The sequence below is a fragment of the Patagioenas fasciata genome, chromosome Z, assembly GCF_037038585.1.
Source record: "Patagioenas fasciata isolate bPatFas1 chromosome Z, bPatFas1.hap1, whole genome shotgun sequence".
Classification (NCBI taxonomy): Eukaryota; Metazoa; Chordata; class Aves; order Columbiformes; family Columbidae; genus Patagioenas; species Patagioenas fasciata.
The window spans coordinates 60,818,290-60,840,646 of NC_092560.1; the positions used below are offsets into that span (position 1 = coordinate 60,818,290).

The following is a 22,357-nucleotide window of genomic DNA, read 5'->3' on the forward strand; positions in this document are numbered from 1 at the left end:
AGAGCCCCCCCCAAACATATCGATTGGTGTAACAGAGGTAGTGGAAGGGCATCTGTGACTTTTTCCTATTATGAAATGTCTGAGATGAAAAAAGAAGCTGGAAGTAGCAGGAGCCAAAAGATTTGTGAGGTGGGAGGCAGGGAGGGATGAAGAGGGGAAAGAACTGGGGCTGAACCAGCAGGAGAGGTTGGTGGCGTGTCTTAGGATAAAACAAAGGATTTTATAATGGGTCACTTGTTGATGGCCCTTGAATTCATCTGCTGAGAAGAGCCTCCCATTGGGCAGGACATGACCTTATGTGGAAGAAATTCAGAAATTATTTGTTATACTCTATTATTTTTTTGGGGAACAGTTACAGAGTTGAGACTTTAAATTCCACCCATATTTCCCCTGCTTGCTTTGAGTATTGTAGTTTCTCTGTCCAGCAATATGCCCCACAATCCCTACACCCCTGTCCAAGGCATCCTCTGCATCTTGCAGAGAACATTTGTCCTCTTTTTCCTCAAAACCCACCACAGAAACTTCCTGTTTTGTGTGAGAAGACAAGACCGTTATCTAAACCTTACCACTCATACTATGGCAGGAAAAGAATGTTTTCATTTTCTGAAGGATGCTGTGCCACTTACACCAATGAAGTGGGAGCTTCCTGGGGGAAGGTGCAGTGGTATAATTACATACAATAATGTGACAAAGCAGGAAAAAAGAGAAAAAAATGAATAATGAAAGCATTGTACTGTGACATATCCATCAATGTTAGGTGTGTGACACATTGCATGTGACATTTAAACCTGCAGTACAGTTATGGGCAGAGTAGGGAATGATCCTGTGGCAGGCTGAGAAAATGAGCTGTTGCTGTCTGCAGTGGCTGAAGGCGATTCCTCAGTGGGATGGCCTGGGTTTCTACATCACACCAGGGCCAAAAGGCATGAAATCGGTCAAAAAAAAGATATTAACTTTGTAATTTACATTGTATGAAACTTCTAGATAACATACTTTATATAGTATATAACATACTTTCCCTGTGGGGCAGAGAGGACTTCTATGCTGGCCATCAGTTTGAGAAAATGTTAGTATCAGACATGAAAAACAGAGGGAAACACCAGCCCATACTTGACGTGGCTGCTGCTTTAGCCCTTAAAATCATTAGGTTACCACAGGTCGTTATTATTTATAGTGAGGTTCTTGCATAACACTGATGTTTTAGCCCAAGCAATATTCTGGTTTTGTTGTCCTCAGGAATTAGCATCATAGAGCCCATGTATTATTGTATATTTGATTATGACTACTCAAAATGGTATTTCGCTGTCTATGCAGCTTTAAAGCATATTGATTCATTGCGAAGACATTCAAAATTCTTCCAGCTCTGTTTTCGCATTCAGTTGAGGAACAAAATACAAATGAAAAGCCTTTCCTTGCCTTAACAGCTTGTTACCTGTGTTTGTTACCTGTTCTATTCTCTTGTGAAAGCTCCCCTACAGTTTCATGGCCATCACATAAAACTTTGCAGTCTACACCATGTGGCTGTTGAAGACTGAAGAAGGGCCTGGTAATCACAGTATCACAGTATCACAGTATGTTTGGGATTGGAAGGGACCTCAGAAGATGATCTAGTCCAATCCCCCTGCTGGAGCAGGAACGCCTAGGTGAGGTCGCACAGGAATGTGTCCAGGCGGGCTTTGAATGTTTCCAGGGAAGGAGACTCCACAACCTCCCTGGGCAGCCTGTTCCAGTGCTCTGTTACCCTCACTGAGAAGAAGTTCTCTCTCAAATTTAAGTGGAACCTCTTGTGTTCCAGCTTGATCCCATTGCCCCTTGTCCTATCATTGTTTGCCACTGAGAAGAGCCTGACTCCATCCTTGTGGCTCTCACCCTTTATATATTTATAAACATTAATAAGGTCACCCCTCAGTCTCCTCTTCTCCAAACTAAACTAATCTTTTATTACTCTATCGCATGCTTAAAAACCAAGCTCTTCTCAAAACAAAATTGAGTCTATCTTACAGCCAGTGACACTATAGTGCAAATTACTTCTCTTGCCATGGAAACAAAGGCTCCTTTATTCTGCTCTAAAACTAAGGTAAATTTTGCTAACATTTCAGATGCTCAGCAGTGCTTCTAAAATGCTTAAGATGCGAAGAAATAGATACGTATTTTATGAATCTGATTTCTGTTAAGTTGAAGAAAATATTTTAGAACTTTTTAGTCTAGAATTGTTTGTAGAATTTTTTAAGACCCCTCTGGTAGCCTTTCATTACTTTCACATTTTTTCATAGCCTTTTATAGATGTTTTGCCTACTTTTCCAAAGCTCTCTACATTTCTTCTTCTTGTTATGGAGGAAGGAAAAAAGGAAAGTAAAGGTATTATTTGGCAGCTGTTTCTCTTTCGCAGTTACAGCTTTGTGACTTCACCTCTGGGCGAACCAGCTACACTTTCCCTGAGTGTTTTTTGCAGAAATGATGAGTACAGAAATACAGTACCATCATTTGTTTGAGAGTTAAATCTCCATAGAGATGTGGGAAGTAATCCACTATTACTAAGAACTTTTTGTCTGTCTTTTTGGAGAATAAAAAATAAGACTTACTCTTTATGTAAGATTTGGTGCAATTGGATGATTGAATGATTGATGCATCGAACTATTTCTTCACAGCCATGAGTATCACAAGGATTATTAATCTATTTGTTTGAAGAAAACTATAAATTGCCTTAAAATATGTTATTTGCAGAATGTATTCCATTGACTTTTCTATCCCTGATAGGCTTTTGCATCTCTCTTATTTTTCATTTTTATTCTAATTAAATAATTATTTTTAAGTCTTACTAAAACTGAGTAAGTTTTTTTTTCTGTACCTAGTGAATAAGTTTCATAATTCTGGAACACCAGAAGATACATCCTGTCACTCACAGGCATTCCTCTGGAACCATCAGGTCTACAATGATGCTTTTAAAGGGAGTACAGAAGGCTGCTTGGAGTATTACTTTACTGCCATGGCTGTCATTTATCAGAGAAGCCTCCAGGTGCCATAAATTCGTTTCCCTAGGGATGTCTCTCAAGTATTTGTACTTCAAGACTAGATAAAGTAAGGAGAAAAAGAAGATAAGATTACATTTATTTTGTAAGAATGGATGAAAAACAACAGCTGGGAATATGAAGAAGAGGAACAGTTTGTCAGACTGTCGCAGTTTTTGGTGCAGAAGGCTCAGAATCATGAATATTGTGTGATATTATGTGTTAACCTCAGTGACTCAGGTGAGGCTAGAGACTTGAACAGTCTGACAGACAGTTTTAGATTATCTAAAACTATAAATTATAATCACCAGGTCTCCTGTGTAAGTGGAAGGGCTCTTTGCATCGTGCAGTAACAAGCTGTATGCTCAGAGCACAGGTTTTCTGGTCTCCTCTAAGCTCCTTCAGTTTAAAAAAAATGTTAGTACTGCAGCTGTCTGACACTGACTCAGGTGTTTACATGTTAAATGTCTCGAGAAAGTCGATTAATTGCAGCCAGTGGTCCTGTGCAGACTTTTTTCCCACTAGTAGCATCTGCATGGGATGAGTCTCTGTCACTCTTCCTCACCACCTAGATTCTGTGCAAGTAATTGTACTTTACTGGAAAATCAAAGTGAAATGTGATAATCTACATTGCTATTTCTATTTCTACAAAGAACAAGATAACTTTCTGTCTCTCTGTAGCTTGATAGATGCTTATCAGGCAAAGCAGAAAAGATACTGATAGATGCACAGCCTAGAAGAACCATTTCCTCATTGTTAGGACACTGCTGTGAAATGAGGGAATGGCAGTTTCAGGTCTCTGATCAGAGGTCAGGAAAAGCAAAACATCCCATAATAGAGCAACTGGACCATCTTTCTTTGCTGAAGAATCTCTTTGTCTCTTCCTTTAGCTTTGGACAGACCTCCTCATGCATGATAAAGTTATTACCACGCAAGTGTCTTTGAAATGGGTCAATTTAAAAAGCAAGCGCTTCTTGATGAATTGGCATTTTCCACTAATTAACACAAGAAGAACTAGCAAGCCATAATTAGGTCTTATCACAGCCAAAATTTCTAGGATCAGCAGCTGTATCATGCCAGTGTTTCTGTCTTGCTTGTGCTGGTGCTTCTAGCAGCATTAGCTGTTGGCACAACACCAAGCAGATGTAACAATTATGGTGCAAATAAAACTTTTTTTTTTCTTCTTTTCATTACGACCATTAAACAATAGATACGAAGTTACATAATTTCAACCTAATTATACCTTTTTTTCTGTATTCCTCTTCTAAATTACTGCTTCAAATTGCTTCTTGAAATAACTGGATTTCTTGTGGGCGAATTGCTAACAACGAAGCATGCCCATTTAGCTAAAGGCGTGGTAGCACAGGCCCAACTCAGCGTAGTGCAGTGTTCCTGTATTGCTTGCATTTGTTGCCCAGGGACAAATGTCCCATTGCAGGTCCTTGAGCTGCACAAACTGCTGCTTGTGCCAGAATGGAGCTAAAGGGGTGACCAAGCAGAGGAACTGATCTTCCTCATCCCCTGCTTCACTCAGAGAGAATGTGGGGAATAACTCCTTCTGCCTCCTCTCCCTCCACTTAAGGCACGTTTTAAAATGTATATTTTTTTTTTTTTTACCAGCATAGGCAAATTGGAAAGAAAAAAAAATAAAAAAATCCAAAGCATTCAAAAGATAAAGGAGAATTGTACAAGATGGTATTAAATAGGAATTAAATTTCACTTCGAAACTGGCACTTTTAAGGAGACCATTACAGCATATCTGATATTTTTAAATAAGCTGTCATCTGTACAGTATTTTTCTCATTAAAAAATAAAATCGTCCTGCCTTGGACTTGATGCGTTTTCACCTAGGGTAGCATGGAGAAAAGATGCTTTTCTTTTCTTGCCTCGGGGCTTTGATCATTGTTTCATTAAATTAGTTCCTCTCTTCACAGAGGCAATGACAGAACTCTGAGTCTAGTTTTCATTCTCCTCCCGTCCCCTCCCCTCTTTAAAACAGTAAAAAGCAAATTTGCACAGGATAAAGAACAGACTAAGGAAACAAATCCTATTCAGAAAATTCCCTATAACTTAATTAATTTCTCAATTACACTAATTGAAAAGAACAATAGTAAGAGATTGTGTATTTTGAGGCAATTGAAAGGAAATGTTTAATTACTGTGTCTGAGTAAAATGACAGCTTAAAGCATTCTTGCAAGCAACAGTACTCTTTGGGGGGTAATTAGTGAAAAATAGATAGTGAACAGATGATAGCTTTTAGGCTAAACAAATCACTTTGGTTTCATGTCATGATAAAGAACTATAGAAGTGAACCTATTCCACCATGAAGCAGGAAACTTTTTATTTTCATCTATAGTTAATTGTAAAATAGTTTTGTTGGGGTTTTGGGGTTTGTTTGGGGTTTTGTTTGTTTGGAGGTGGTTTTATTGTTGGGTTGTTGGGTTTTTTTTTTTTCTGTGAAGATATCTGTAAGATACAGAGTAACAGTGAGTGAAGTAGACTGTACAAATATTGCTAAATTCATAGTGAATTCAGCCATTTGGTGACTGTGGGATGGATGGGTGAGCTTATTACTTTACCACTGCTGCAGTAAGATCACCAAAGGGTTGGCAGATTAACTATTTGGTGTCTTTTCTGAACACAACCAGACATCTCTGGTCATTTGAGAAGCGTCTGTGTTTACTCATTTTTGGTGTACACAGTTATCATTACAGATAATAATCCTATGAGTAAATGTTTAGTGCTGACATCAAGTTGGACCAAATATTCGGTTAGAGATCATCCTTCGATGCCTCAACAGTGAGATCAAGAGTTCAGCTGGCTCGTGAAATAACCTACCATTGTGGGCGAAGGGACTGTGCATAAATCAGAGATGTTTGTGAAATGGAAGTAATTTCTTTTTCCAATGTAATTGGGGGAACCTGTACAAAAGGGATGGGGAGTTGAGTCTTGTGCCCATTTGAAACATGGAGATATTTCCACGTGCAAAACCTTTCTTTATTTTCCTAATAATCCCAGTCAAAGCTAGGATGAAAAGTAATTTTAAAGGATGAACTGTACAAACACGAGATGTACAGTAACCCTTGCAAGGGGTACAGGAATGTTTCTTGATTCCTAGTTGAATTTCCAGTGGAGGACAAGAGTCCCCCTTGGCCAAGTGCAAGGAAACCATCTGCAGCCCTCTAGTGAGGATGAAGCAGAAGGATAAGGAGATTATTTTAATTATAGGGCAGAATCAATGAGTCTACTCCTGTGCAGATGAAAAAACTGTTGACATATGGAAGAAAATGAACACTACAAATAGCAAATACATAGTATCAGCTGCTGAAGATAATACTTTTAAATGCTGGATGAGACTAAATAAAGGTTGAGCTTAAATGATTTAGGAATATTTATCCAGAATTCTTTATAGCTTGGGAAGGTGTTTGTGACCTTTCTTTCCTTTCTGTCCTCCAGAAATATAAAAATCATTCAGGTTCTCAACCAAAGGGAGTAGGTAAAAGCTTAGACCTATGCTGTGTTTGCTTAACATGAGGGCCTTGCAGTAGTGACAAATACTCATTAGTGAGGCAGGATTCTCTTAACCATGGAGGAGAGCTGATGGGTGATGGTGTTCTCCACTCTCTTCTATCTGCCAGTAGCTTAAACTGCAGTCTGGAGGTATCAGCATAGCTATTCCGGAGCAGCAGACTCAGGATGCTATTGTTTGGTTCTGTAACTGTGAATCAAGGCACCAAACGGTGAATGTATTGTAGGACTGACAACTTCTGCAAGAGAGGAGATAATAACTTTGGAGACCTTATATCACCCAGCTGACACGTTCCTTAAATAGCACCGCTTGCAGTCTGAGATGGAAAAGATGCATGAAACAGCATCCTGCAGTATCTGTGCACTGCCCAGGCTCCCCTGGTCGAACAATGGCTGAGCCAAAAAGAGGGGTCCCCATCTTTTGTGAGCAGGGATAATGGGTTTACCTCATTTACACCACTGTGTGTCAGGAGTAATGCTTGCAGCTGGTAACATGTTATGGAGTTAAAGAAGAGAAAAATACCAGGTTCTCAGAATAAAGGTGACAAGAGAAAATTGAATCAAAAATCTGTTAAATAGCCATTAATAAATATAAACTATACAATTATTCTCATTCCTTTCCCATTAATCTGTAACTTAATGTCTTTTATTATTATTTTAACATAGAACCCACTTATGAAATTAGACTGGAAGTTCTTGGAAAGGGATAAAAAATGCAGCCTCTGCTGTCTGTGATTGTCTCATGTTATTAGAAGTCTTCATGGGAGAATCAAGCCTCAGGGATTTTTTTCAGACATTATTTTTGTTTATACAGATTAGATTATTCATTCAGCAAACAGAAGAAATATCATGTGATATTTAGACATACAACCATGAAGCTCAGCTAGTGAGCTGGAACTGTTGAATACTGGGTTAAGAGGTCATTTTAAAAGCTTTTAAACAACTTATTATCTAATTTTTCAAATGACTGAGTGCAAAAAGCAAATTAATTTATTATTTCATGTCAGAGGGAGCTAGATATAATAAAAAGGGGGAAATGTGCCATAGGAAGTTACCCATTCTCTTTTTTCTGGGGTGGGCACAAAACATGTAGTTTGTACATACAATTTAAATCGTGATGCATAATAGTATATATGGAATTTAATTGAAAAAGTTTATAAAGATTTAGCAAATTGGATGCTTTAAAATACACAATGTTTTCATTCAAAGTAGTATCTTTAAGTGAAAGTTATGTACTTACATTTTGTGGTCTTTGCACAGAATTTTTCAAATATTATCCCTCTAATTTTAAAAAGTATATTTTGCTGAAAGGTTTTTTTTTTTTTAAAGTGGTGTTACACCTTTTGCATAAGGAGAAAAACTTCCCCTTTATACTCGTTTAGTGCTCATTCAGTGCACTTGCACTTGCCCTTCTCCTGCAGAATGAAATCTCAATGAATGAAATATAGATATACTGCTTAAAAATTAATTACCTGCGAATTTTTGGTCAGATAAAGCTTCGGTTTGTGTTTTTTTGATTCCTTCATCAGTGTAATTTGAGTGATAAGTCAACATTCAGTTGAATACCAAATTTAAGCATAGTAGACATTACAGCTATTTCTGTGAATTGTGAACCATAAAGTTATTTTCATACATTTCATTTTTAAACAGGAATATGTTTCCTGCATATTTAGTAGTTTGTGTAATTCCTTAAGTATTTGCTTTCCAAGTCAACTTATGCATTTGAATAATTTTGAGTAAGAGGCAATAAAACCTGGCAAAGCCTCTCCCCAGCTGTTACTCTTTGCAAATGTGTGATCATCGTTCAGTTCTGTCCATGTCCATACAGCTCTCATCTCCAGACGCAAAGCTGCGCAGTTCCTTTGGCTCATTTCAAGGCCTTGCAGCACAATAGCAGAGAGAAAACGGATTTTGACATCAATGATGCCTGCTTATATTTTGTGGAATGTGCAGGAATTATATTTGAACCCCGGAGGTGTAAACCCAGTGAACTTTCACAGAGATTAAAACATACTAGAAAATTGTTTCATAACATTTTGAACTCTGTGTTTATGAAACAACTCTACTAAGAAAATGCTGTTTGAATAACATGAATGTATTTGGGCTGTGCCTTTTTATTCAACACTTACTGGAAAACCTATTAAGAAAAGCTGGTTATTGAAATACCATGTGTTCTGCCAGGTAAGATAACTGACAGTCACCTGAATCATGGTTTTAGTCACTATTAAAAAGTTAGGGGTGAAATTTTATAATTCTTTACTAATCACTTATGTATCAGATAGTTCTGTAGTTCAGTGCATTCTGTTAGTTGTTATTCAGTGATGTGTTGACATACGAACAACCTTTCTCTTACTTCGATTCAGAGAGAATCATAAATTGCCCTTCTGGCTCAGAGAATCCTTTTTTTTTTTTTTTTTTTTATAAGAAATTTGGAATACAAATATAAAATTCTCACCTGGCATTTGATAACTAAAGATTCATCAATGCCACCCTGTAGCATTCACTTTCTTCTTTTGATCATCCGATTTATTAAATTTATTCCTTGAAGTCTGAGCTTTTAGAAGCACAGTTATAAGAGCAAATGATTGAACTTGAAAGGATACCTTTGGTATTTTCATGTTGGATCAGATGCTATATATTTGTGTATTACTATAGAAAGGTTCTTATTTTAGAAACTTCAAATAATTTATTTTTTAAAATACATGGTTACAGTGGATGATGAGCAAATTGGTCATTACTAGACATTTAGACCTCCCCTAGGGTGAATGCAGAGAGAGATAAGGATGACAAAGGTGAGTTTCTTCCATCTATGCAAGACATGAATTTTAGAATGAAATTAATTGTCTCTTCTTATCTCTCTCTGGTTACATGAGAGAGAATCGGGATAACTGGTTTAAATTAGACACTTGACTTTTAGAAAGCTGAACTAAGGTATCGCATGAATAACTTTCCAATTTTTATTGTCAGTTCACATTTTTCAAGACTGTTTAACACAGAAAGAGAGCAGTCTTAATTTTATAATTCTGAAAGTTTCAGTTCAAAGTCCGATTTTGGTGATAGTGGTTTGCTATCTTTTGATTCGCTTGATTTTTTTGAATTAGTAGATGAAAGTTTACAAAGATGGGAATCATGTAAGTATTAGGGTGTATCAGAACTTTCTGGGATCTCTTCTATGTGTCACGTGCTATGCAGACTGTAACGTGTCATCTACACAAAACTTATTTGCTTTAGGGTGTATATACCTCATCCTGCTCTCACAAAGACAGAAATTTTATTTGCTTTCACATGTACTATTGCCAATGCTTCCCCTGCTTTGGTTGTGGGGACTTTAGGAGTTTTCCAGATATCCAACTGGACCAAACCTTGTAGAAAAATACTTAAAGACACTTATTGACACTAGGCTTGGATAATACCTTCAGGAGTGAAAAAAACCTCACTTCTCTCCTTTGCCTTTTTTCCATATCTATTTTTTTTAAGAATAACTTCAGTTTCCTAACCAACTCTACCAAGGACCTCATATGATTGATTTCATACTACTTTCCTGTTACTGGAGGAACACAGTGGCAGAATTTTACCATATACAAGGATCCCGTTAATAAGATTATGGCTGAAAGAACAAGAAACAGTTATTACTGGATGGTGCTCTTCAGTAGAAGTCTGTGAAATATTACTTGACTTTGAAATCCACTTAGCCTATTTCAGCAATTATATTTGTTTATTTGTGTAGCATTTTGGGGAATTTTCATTTTGGCAATGAATCTAAAACACTGAGATAGAAATTATAGAAATTATGGCAGTACATATATAAATCACAATATATGTACTTATTTTAGGAGAAACAATTCAATATTCATCTTAAAAAAGAGGTAGGATTGGAGTGGTCAGCAACACAATATTTTTTTCATTCAGTGAGATATTGAAAACATCATGAATATGTAGTTGTAACAGGTATGGAGAACAGCATCAGCATTCAAAAATACTGTTTACTTTCATGAATATATAAGGTAAGTATGTAATTAATTTGAGAGAGAGTAAAATTAAAGTGCAAAAATAATATATTTTTTCTACAGGCAAAAAAAAAAAAAGTGTAGATACTATAGAAGCACGGGGGGATAAGAAATATGTATTTGTATGCATTAGAAAAGCATTTAATTGCATCAATTAGGATCAGAAGACTTGTGATCTCCAGAATTCAGAGTATAAGCCAGGTGATCCAGGGGAAAGAAGGAAAGGGAAAGGGGAAGGGGAAGGGGAAGGGGAAGGGGAGGGGGAAGGGGAAGGGGAAGGGGAAGGGGAAAGGGAAGGGGAAGGGGAAGGGCAGGGAAGGGAAGGGAAGGGAAGGGAAGGGAAGGGAAGGGAAGGGAAGGGAAGGGAAGGGAAGGGAAGGGAAGGGAAGGGAAGGGAAGGGAAGGGAAGGGAAGGGAAGGGAAGGGAAGGGAAGGGAAGGGAAGGGAAGGGAAGGGAAGGTCACAGTCTTTCCATTTAATAGTAATCAGTTACATCATTGTGAATTAAGAAATTATTTGAAGCAGTCTGAAAGAATTTGATAACAGGCAAACATATTTAGCTTAACTTGACCATCTTTAGAATTTTATGGAAATAAATTCATGCTCGAGTGTAGTAACATCAGACAAAACAATTTAAAAACATTGTTATTTTCTTTCCTTTGTCCTGCTGAGTCTTAATCCAGCACAGTCTCTGTTCAATAGGCTGGATGCCTCTTTCTCTCCTCATACCTCAGGAATTGGAGGTAGTTTGCTGTTGCCTCTGACATCTCTTTGTACATGCACACATGGAGTCCCTTACAAAGTGTTTTTTCCTGGAAAAACATAGTTCTCCACAGTGTCAGGCATTAGCAAGAATCACACAGAATCACAGAATGTTAGGGATTGGAAGGGACCTCGAAAGATCATCCAGTCCAATCCTCCTGCCAGAGCAGGAACATCTAGATGAGGTTGCACAGGAATGTGTCCAGGCGGGTTTTGAATGTCTCCAGATAAGGAGACTCCACAACCTCCCTGGGCAGCCTGTTCCAGTGTTCTGTCATCCTCACTGAGAAGAGATTTCTTCTCAAATTTAAGTGGAACCTCCTGTGTTCCAGTTTGTACCCCGTGCCCCTTGTCTTACCATTGGTTGTCACTGAGAAGAGCCTGGCTCAATCCTCATGACACTCACCCTTCATATATTTATAAACGTTATGAGGTCAGCCCTCAGTCTCCTCTTTTCCAAGCTAGAGAGACCAAGCTCCCTCAGCCTTTCCTCATAAGGGAGATGCTCCACTCCCTTGATAATCTTTGTTGCCCTGCGTTGGACTCTCTCCAGCAGTTCCCTGTCCTTCTTGAACTGAGGGGCCCAGAACTGGACACAACATTCCAGATGTGGGTGGAAAGGCAAGTTTTTACACGGTCATTTATATTTTAAATATAGTCTGTGACGTCTTGTGAACCGTAAGAAAAGACCAAAAAAAAAAAAAAAAAAAAAAAAAAAAGAAAAAAAAGTAATTAAAGTCAGTTTTGAGGGAACCTGCCATGACACTGACAGTTATTTCACACAGATAGAAGAAAAGCACCAGAAGTGCTTTTGTGAGTGTGGAATTAAGAAATCTCTTCCCTGAATAAACCAAAACAAACAAGAAAAAAAAAAAAAGGCAGGGGGGTGGGCAAATGAAAATTTTTAGAAGTAAAAAGATACATCATACAGCATACACTGTGATGAGAAAAGTCATTAGAGAAAAATGATTCCACTTATATATGAAGATGCAGGTTCAAGTGTCAGGTCTGATGGATGACTCAGGATCAGCTACAGTTCTTTTAAATATGATTAAAATACAAAATTTTGACAGAATTTAACTTCACTGACAATTTTATCAACTTCATATATGAAATCACACTTGGAAAAATCAGGGGAAGAAACTAGTGGATTTTTGTATTGATTCAAGGGATTCACGGTGCTAATGAGACTTTTTAAACCATTTTGACCTGCAATTTTTTTCCCAGAGAGTAGTTCTGTTCTCTTTAAATTATTCACTATTTTTACAAGAGAAAAAAAAAACAACAAACAAGCAAACTAAGAAACCCACAACCAAAACAAACAAAAAACTACCAAGAAATCAGTATAATTATTTAAAAGTAAAAAAATGCCTCCATTTCTAACCATTATTGATATCTGTGGTACTCACAGATAAACCATTATTTTAAATTAACTTGATAAAATTAGTGGTTTATTATATTAAAAAAAAAAAAATGAACAAGACCTTACCAATTTTGGTCTCTTTTTGTCTTCATTTTAGCACAGTTTTTTGGCACCTGCATGTGACACACCAAAGTGATGACTCATCTAGGAAATGCTAATAACATATAGCAAGGTTGAAAAAAATGAACTTGCTTTTCTGAGAAATAAAAACGAATTTTTACTTGGACTGAGTTAGTGAAAGATATCAGTCACTGAAGAAAATAATAAGTTAAAAGTTTTGAGGGAAGACTTCACATGAATGCTATAACAGAATGTCAAGAAGGGACTAATCATAGCATGAATGATACAGAATGTGAAAATCACACTGAGAAAGATCAAGAAAAGGTTTATTACAGGGTGATAATGATAGTCAGTTATTTTGGCATGGAAAAAGACCTTAACAGTATTTTGGATGGCTAAATGTTTCTGGGAATTGTGGAGGACTTTAATTCCTTGTTGTACATATTTTCAAGATAATATTACTTATATGCAGCTGTGCCTATTATTCTATGTGTTACTTGGAAACATTCTGAGACACACCAGATATAAGCTCTACATACCTAGAGCTACGTAGTTTTATAATTTTTCTTTCCCTAAAATTCTCATGTGTAAGCGTAAACTCTGGTAGAGAAAAGAACTTGCTTGTGTGGGAGAAAGCACCTGTTCAAATAACAGCACTAATGAAAGAGAGCAATGTAAATTGCTGGCAAAGCAAATTGCTTTTAGCATGGATGTTCTCTTCTTCAAGGTCATTCTGGTATTAAAGTCCTTTATAGCTCGCTTGCATTATACATCTCCATGAATGTATATTTTTTTGCTGGCAAGGATTACTTCTATTAGTGTCACTCGAGCATGTTAGTATGCGAATGAGATTGGGTAGAAGGATGCAGCTGCTGTGCTGGGGAGCACAGTGAAGTCCTTTCCCTGCCCGTGTGTGCTGAGACGTGTGACCTATGTGACACGTCTGTATGTGAGGCCACAGCCATGGTGGGCTGGACACAGACACAAAGACATTGCGCAGTGCACTGCTCAGCAGTGGGGACTGTCTGACCACCTTGGAGAGATATTAATGTAGAGAGCACTGGGCAATCTCATACCCCTTCCTTCCCGGTGAATCAGTGTTTAGATTAGCTGCAACTGATTAGTGAGGTGATCTTATAATAGAGCCAATACCTTGTTTATGCTAGAGCATGTCTGCAGGTGGCCCAGGACTGTGATTCATACCCACAATATATGGATAAACTTTTCCAAATCAGAATAGAAACCATTATGAGCATGCAAATTTAAATCTTGCTTCTAAAGGATGGGGGCGAAGAATTGTTGCTTCAGAGGTGCAAAGTAGCTGTGCAAAGGTTGAATCAGGCTTATATATTCATCATACTTTGTTAAATAGTCCCATGCCAAATTACTTTCTTCTTATTTAGGGAATGCATGTCATACATGTGGCTCCATCTAAGATTTAGCCGCTTTGTAAAGCAGAAACTAATTTCAATTCAAGAGCATGGAGCAGCGTCCAATTATACATATATGTATATACATACATATTTATGCAATGTATATATATTCAAAGTTAAAGGATATGTGTTGCATTTCATAAGGAGTGCATGTACATTATAAATTCATTCAATTACTCTGCAGAGATGCTGGTCCTAATTAAGACAATTCCTGAAATTTCACATGTTAAACTCCCTCTGAATGCAGCACTGGACATGTGGATACACGCTTTGTTCAGCTTCCCTATCTGCCACATGGAATAGGCTAAAAATTGTAGAGCTGGGATTTTAGGGAACGTGTGACAAGTGTGAGGTTTGGCCTCTAAAACTTGTATATTAATGTGGATGTCAGCTTTGCCACTAAAGGCAGTTTCCGTAAGTTGTTGTTGTTGTTGTGCTGTTACATGAATAATACTAAATTAAATAATATTTGTGTGAGAGTTCTCCAATATATGAATAGAATGTTATCTTTATAAAATATATCAATCTTAAGTGGGTACACAAATGAATTTTCATTTTGTAGACAGTAAAAAGGCTGTATTGTTTTTTGTTGTTTTTCTTTTTTTTTTTAACTGAGTCTTCCTTTTGTTGCCCTGACAGTACAAACAAGTGGAACAGTACATGTCATTCCACAAGTTACCTGCTGAAATGCGCCAGAAGATCCATGATTACTATGAGCACCGCTACCAAGGCAAGATCTTTGATGAAGAAAACATTCTCAATGAGCTCAATGATCCCCTCAGGGAGGTAAGATTAAAACGTTTGGGTGGTTCTTCATGGTACGGAAAACTTCCGTGTCTTCACTGTTTCTGTGTTGAAATGCTCTTTGTAATTCCATTCTGCAACATTTAATCTCATTTGACCTAGTCAATGAATGACCAGGAGAATGAATTTTATATTAGGTTGACACAAAGAAATAAACTGAATTATACTGTATTCTGAACCAATCTGCCAGAGTCACTGCAACACAAGTATATCAAAGAGTAAAATCTCATCCTTAATTGTTGAGGGACTGTCTGGACTAGAATGGTACTCAGTGAAGGGTTTTTTCTGCTCTCCCTGCTTGCTAGCCATGCATCTGTACAGATGAAACTAGTGAAGGGAGAGCTGCTTTGTTTCATTCTGCAGAGTAGCATCCTTGGTTAAGATGGTCTTTACTTGAAATGGGGAAGCTGGCGTAAGATATATAAGTCATTAAAAAATAAATTCAGTTAAAATAATTTCCATGTTTTTTGTTGTGTGTGGGGAAGCTGGCGTAAGATATATAAATCATTAAAAAATTAATTCAGTTAAAATAATTTCCATGTGTTTTGTTGTGTGGGGGGTTTTGGTGGTTGTTTTGGGGGGTTGTTTTTGGTTTTGTGGGGTTTTTTTATTTTATTGATGGGTTTTTATGTTGTGTTGTGTAATATGTGGCAGCAGTTGGAATTTTCTTTGGCAAGGTGTTTGTGTGGGAGGAAGGCAGCATTCTTCTTGCTATAACAGAGGTAACTGCTTAATGAGAATGCAAATCTGACTGTCTTCTGCTGGGTAGTGCTCATGCCTGACCTACTCAGGGGTGTTTGTGCTATCATTTTGCTAATATCCTCTACTGAAAAGAGGAAGAAAAAATCCAAAGGAGAATCATGAAGTTGAAGAATTGGGAAAGAAGAAAACATAAACAGGGAAAGGAGAAGAAACAATAGAAGGGAATAATAAGGGAGGAACAGTCTGATATGTGATGAAACCTATGTCATTTTCAGTAATGTCTTTTAGTATCTTCAGCCACGGGAGGAGTGGTGCTGAATGGGTGTGTGTGCATGTATATACAAATATCATATATATATAATGTATACGTAACACCCAGCAGAGCACCAGACGACATCTGTACTTTTGGAAAGATATGTGAAGGTTGTTTATTTTTTAACAAGTTTTGTGCCGTAAGAACACAAGTCTGTGATGGATTGTTTGTATCATTGAATATTGTTCTTTGTTGTGGAGGGAAAACATGTCATACAATCCATTGCCAAAATCAATCAAGTTCCATATTTAAAATAGTTACAAGAAATAATGCCTTGCCTGTTCATGGGCTGTGAGACCAGCTGGTACAGTTTGGCCACGTCTGTGTTATCAAAGTCTGATAGTGGCCTCTCTCCTTACAAACTGCCAGCTGGGGCTGGTGAACCCTGCCCAAAGTTGCTGGGTCATTGCTAGATAATTCAAATCGAAATCAGGCCAAACCATGAACAATATAATAGTACAGACAACTGGATCCCAGTGTCTGGACCCATTTAATTCCCTAACATAGAGGCAGCCTGAATCCTTTCATTATATTGTGAATTTGTAAGTGTTTTGGGAGGCAGGTGGAGGGCTCTGCCTCTGCGTTGCCTCTGCCAATTTAACTTGGGGCTCCCCTCAGTATCTTTTGAAATATCTTGAGGAGAATGTACTATAAAAATCTATCTTGTAGGACAAGAAAAGTTTAAAAGTTATTTTTTAAGTTATTAAAAATTATCCCTGGAGTGCGGTGGCAGCCAAAACATGAATCTTGGCCACTATGGAGCTTTGTTAAAAAAGCAGGTGCATATCCAGATGCATCAGTCACTGACATCAGAAACAGTTTTATCTGTTTCTGCTTTTAAGGAAAGCATTCCTCCATAAATTATGTCTAAAATGCTCCTATTGCAAAACCTTTTTTATTAACAATTTACAGTTATATGACACCCTAATACCTGTCTTTTCTTCCTCCTTCCTCTCTCCTTGTTTCCTCCTTCACTCCCCTACTGTACTGTCACCTTCCTTTCCTTTTATTTGTTGCTTAAGAGCAGCACAGCAAATTGGGTCAAGCATAAAAATAAAACAAAAAAGCACTTCTGGGGAGAGATCAAACATGGAAAATTTAAAAAATTAATGAGCCACTAAAACATTGAGTAAAAATAGAATTACTCTGAAGGAATGGCTTCTGGTTTTGCTGTGATCATGCAGTAGTTAGCATGTTTCCTTTGTTCTCCATGTTACATGAAAAATATTTATTTACTCAGTAGAGTGTGTTCCTCAGACACTACAATCAGGTTGCACAGTGCCCTGATGACAACATAGAATTTGTTCCAGAAAAAGGTAAGAGAAGCAAAAAGAGTAATAGCTGTACAGTGCAAATACTGGAACAGGTTTCCGATGAATCTGTCCAGATTCCGATGGCAGCTCCTACCCTGTGCCCTGAGAACACCACTTGGGTGTTTGCTTAGTTTAGCAGTTTCAAATGATGTTTTAGGTACTATTTCAGTATGCACAGCTTGGTAGTGCAGGTAGGGGCTTTTTGGTGTTACCAATGTATAATAAATTGGACCCTTAAAGGCAGAACATATGGTCTTGTATTAGATGGGATATACCATCTTATGTCTCAATAACTGCAGAAGGCTATAATATCCAGGTGGTAGCACAGATATCCTAGTTACATCATTCAAAAATAAGTATTTACTGCATTTCTTGAGTTTTTCATTAATCCTGCATTTTGTTATACCTTGAGTTTAGCATAGGATAAGAAATAAACATTGAGAATCTCCACAGGGCATGCTTAGCCTGATGAAAGCAGCTTATGATGAAGACATTCAACTGAAACCATTATTTCCTCACAGCAAACAGAATAAAAGAAACCACAGAAACTATTGCATAATTATAGCATGAATATCATCAAATGTTATAAAAAAGTTATTTTCAGTTCCTCTTGTTCTCAGCCATTCAGGTTTACTGTATGGGCTGGAATTTTCCACAGCTAAGTTCTCTTCAGGAGTGGTGTCCTTTTTTTTTCTTTATGGTTTAAAATTTTGACTCATACTTTTTTAGCAGATAAGTAATTATTTATGGTACAAATATGATTATTCAACCTTTAAAAATAGTTGAAGGACATAGAATTATCAGCAAAAACCTGGTGTAAAATTAATTCTTGAATGAGAAATGCTACTATATGTTTATAGTAGAGGTAAGACTTTTTTGGTAAAAGAAGATGCGTGTTCACTTTACAGAGCTTCTGAAAATCATGTATGGAACATTTTGGTTGATTAAAACAATGAAAAGCTGAGAAAAGATTTGATGTGTATGTGTGAGTGGCAAACTTTGTTGGGTAACAGAAGTAGAATCGTGTTTGTTGTGGGGAATTGACTAGAGCTTCATGAAAAAGAAAAAGGACATTGAACATTTTTAAATTTTACAAGGCTCACTCTAGGTGGTCCATAGCTGAGTAAAGCAACTGATAGCTGACCTGTGTCACTCAAGGATGATCTTGTATTTATGAAGAGATTCCCTTCAATGACTGGAAACTAAGGCAGACACTGATTAGAAAATGGGACTTAAAAACCTTATCTCCCTGCTTAAGTTAGTTGCACAATTTGGGTATATTAGTCCCATGGTAATGTAGTTAATTGGATATTCTCACCTCTACACACTCAAACTGAATTAAGCATGCGTTGCCATACGTGGTGTGCTGCTACCTGCTTGTGAGGAAAAGTGCTGTCTGATGAAAGCAAAGAATTAAAGTTTTCTTTTCATTAAATTCAGAAATTTCACTCTTACTGAAAAACATATCCCATTTTTCACAGTTACACTTATCTGATAATAACTGTTCAGCTTTCTTGAGAATCAGATAGTCAGGAAACTCCTGGCAGTTACAATTTCAGTAGACATAGCAGATTTTAAGTCACTTATTCCAGGCCATGCAGGGTTGGAATCATCAAACGTATCCGTAGCTTCATACAAGTTCTGCAGCAAGTCTGAGCTAATCACCAAGCTGCCTTTGCACATCCCACCCCCCACAGACACTCTCTTGCTGTGAAGAAAATCTAGCTGACTAGCCTAGAAAAAAAGGCTTCATCTTCAAACAGCAGCTGACATGTGAAATAAGTTCTGTCTTTACCAGAATTTGCAATTAACTATCTCCCTCCCTCATGTCTTGAGATAGTAGTTAGCAATTGGTAACAATTGGCGTATTTCCCTTATATAAATATCATCTCTGGTTCTTCAGCAGAGATACTTGTAGACATCTCTAAAGTTCAAATTTTTTTACTGAGAGTTCTTGCCACCTACATACTTGAACATCATTTGGCGCCAGAAGGCCGTAGTCCCAAAAGTGGTTTGTGTAACTGTCATTACCTGAAGTGGAGATAGTACAGACAACAAGAAAAACAAAACCAAACACACACACACACAAAAAGCAAACAAACAAACAAAACCACAACACCCAAAAAACCCAAAACCAGACAACAACCCACACCTAAATTAAGCCTATTCTAAAAGGACACCTGGATTACAAAAGTTTAAAGACATATAAATAATCATTTTAATCTAAGAAGAGAATGTAAGAAATGTCCAAATGGCTCAGCTCTGGTGGCTGTCTAAGCCTCCCGCCTCCCCAACGGTGCCTGTAGGTGGATGCCCATGAAAAAGAACAAGGCAAGTGTGGCATTTCCCTTAATGACTCTCCTAGACTCCCAATATTTTCAGTTCAAGGGATTCTCTGAGACTAATGTGTTTTTTTCTACTGGGTAATCCTTAATACATACCACTTCCTATTACTTGAATCCACATGTGCTCTCTGCAACCATGCCCGCCTTTCGCAAGGACCAGACCTGTGCTCTGCTGCCTGAGAACCCATCTCCTTTGGGATTGAATCTTTTTGTTTTGTTTTGTTTTGATGACCGTTTATTCTTGTAGCAGAAGTTATGGTCAATTTCTACCCACCCTTCACATGCCAGTTATGATTTAGTAGACTTCTATGATAACATCCTTAAGCTGTATTGTTTTGAAGGTAAAAAGAGACCTATTCTACTTAATGATTTCTTGAATTGAAGCCAGCTCACCCCCATGATCATTGTTCTTGCCATTCTCAAAGCTTTTTCTTTGAGTCTACTATAGCATTTTTGAGATGAGAGCACCAGATCTGCAGCAAGCATACTGATGTTATAATAGTAAAAACTGTTACTTTCCTAATAATTCCTAACATTAATTTGCTTTTTTAATCACTTCCAACCATCAAGTTAACTTTTTTTTTTTTTTTTTAATTGTAACTGTAAGACCTAACTCCTAAGAGGTAACGGATACATTATTTTAAGTATTTGTCTAGGTGTATCACTTAACACTGCTCTCCAGTAATTTCCAGCCAAATCACAAGAACCTTCTTTTAGTTTCTTTTTAACAGACTTCTTCATCTTTACACAGTGCTGTTTCTGAAATTGAACAGAACTGTGTGAAGTTCTTGGCCTTTGTTGTTCCCATAGGGATAGTGAGTGGAAGTACATTATGGTACCTATTACAGCCTAATGAGTCAAGTGTAAGATTCCGAAAAAGATCTTGCACAGTCCTTAGTGTTGCATCAAGGGTGGCATTTTGTGGCAGTTCTTGTAAGGGAGGTACTCTCACAGCAAAATAATGGAAAGCTTCCATTACTGAATTTATAATTGATAATAGTGATTGCATCTAAATAGAAACAGAACTAAAACCACATCAGTTTGGTATGTGTAGACAAATTTAGTACATTTTTGGATAAAATGTTTGGTCCTTCCAGAATAAATTGTAAATTTATCCATTTGATAAATTTGCTAATGTTTTTCCTATTTTTTTAACCTTCTCCTTTTCCCTATTAAAACTTAATTCCTTTTGTAATACCTTTCCTTCTATTTAATATTTATCTTCAGAAATCACAAAACATTATATTGCAAGTTAGACTATACTGCAATCCTGTGCAAAAAGGATGAAACATCTCCGGAGTTAATAATATGAGGTGAAAACATGGTGTGATTAGACGATAGTATGTTTCAGTCCTTTTTAATAGTGTAGTCATCATGATTTTTTGATGCAGGTCATCAAACATTAAAATAGTGGTAGAAAATAAAATTAGTTTATTAAACAAAAATAAAGTGTCATAGTCAATATTAAGTTACTGGAGATTCGAAATATTTTGCTTCCGTATCAAATTATATCCATAAATTAAGGTAATTCTTTCCTTATAAGCCACTGTACTTTTATGCATTTTTGTATGGAATGAAACATCCTCTGAAGCTTAAAGAGGGTAACTAGGGAAAAATGCATCAAAATTATAGATGTAATCATACAGGAACTAATTTAAATATATCTTTATATAACTTTATGGAAAGAGTGAATCCTTCTTTATATAGTGCATTAAAGGTTTTTTCACATAGGCACAGATAAAAGATAACTTTAGTTCATACTCTGGAGTGCTGGAGTCATGAATGAATTATGTAGCATGTCGGTCTTGCAGGAAAAATGCTGATATATCACAGCATTATTTATTTGACAAATGCTGAAAAAAAATATTGCTGTTTTTCGAAGTTCTGTGTAAGGTGTGTCCAAAGAATAGTGTGTGTATACAAAGCCTTGAAAACTTCTTAGAGAGGACTATAATTACATTTTTAATATTAAAAATAGTAACAAACAGGTCACTTTAATGTTGGAAATGGCAGACAATCACCAGCTGATTGGTTTATTGTGTTTTAAGATGCTTTTCAACATGGATGTGACACAGTAACAAACTATATGCACTCTTAAATCTGTTTCGCAGGGACCTGAGACAATGTAGCTTAATTTCCTCAACTATGGGGAATGTGTTTGCCCCTTGATGTGTGTTTGTACATACAGGAGTGTACATGCTGCAGTTGAGAAACAGCTTTTAAATTGCCACCCACTTGCATTGCTGTTGAGTGTATTCAAGAAACTTCGATCATAGTCCCTTCTGTGTTTGACATGCTTTGTTAGCAAAACCATCCTTAGCTGAAACATTTTTTGTCAAGTCCAACTGCTTCCAATAACACAGATAATAATACAACATCAGTTCTCAGTAAATATGATTTTGAAGTCTTGTTACTGCACCTGTAAGATTCCTTTGTCCTAATTGTGTAATAAATGCTTCAGACATGACAGCTCTTCAAAAATACTGATCCAAATCAAATACCCAAATCTTTGTGCAGTGGTTGTCCTTCATAGAAAGGTAAGTTGTTTGAGAAAAGTACCAGACTATTTAGATGTAAACTAAATCACAGAATCACAGAATGTTAGGGATTGGAAGAGGCCTCGAAAGATCATCTAGTCCAATCCCCCTGCCAGAGCAGG

At 37.0% G+C, this 22,357-nt stretch overlaps 1 protein-coding gene across 1 annotated transcript in view; it reads left to right on the forward strand.

Annotated features, from left to right (window-relative positions):
* Nucleotides 1–22,357, forward strand: part of HCN1 (hyperpolarization activated cyclic nucleotide gated potassium channel 1) — a 197,818-nt gene that overhangs the window by 135,248 nt on the left and 40,213 nt on the right. The window contains exon 5 of the mRNA XM_065861534.2: nt 14,861–15,007. Coding sequence (XP_065717606.1) covers nt 14,861–15,007 — 147 coding nt within the window. The remainder of the gene's footprint in view (nt 1–14,860; nt 15,008–22,357) is intronic.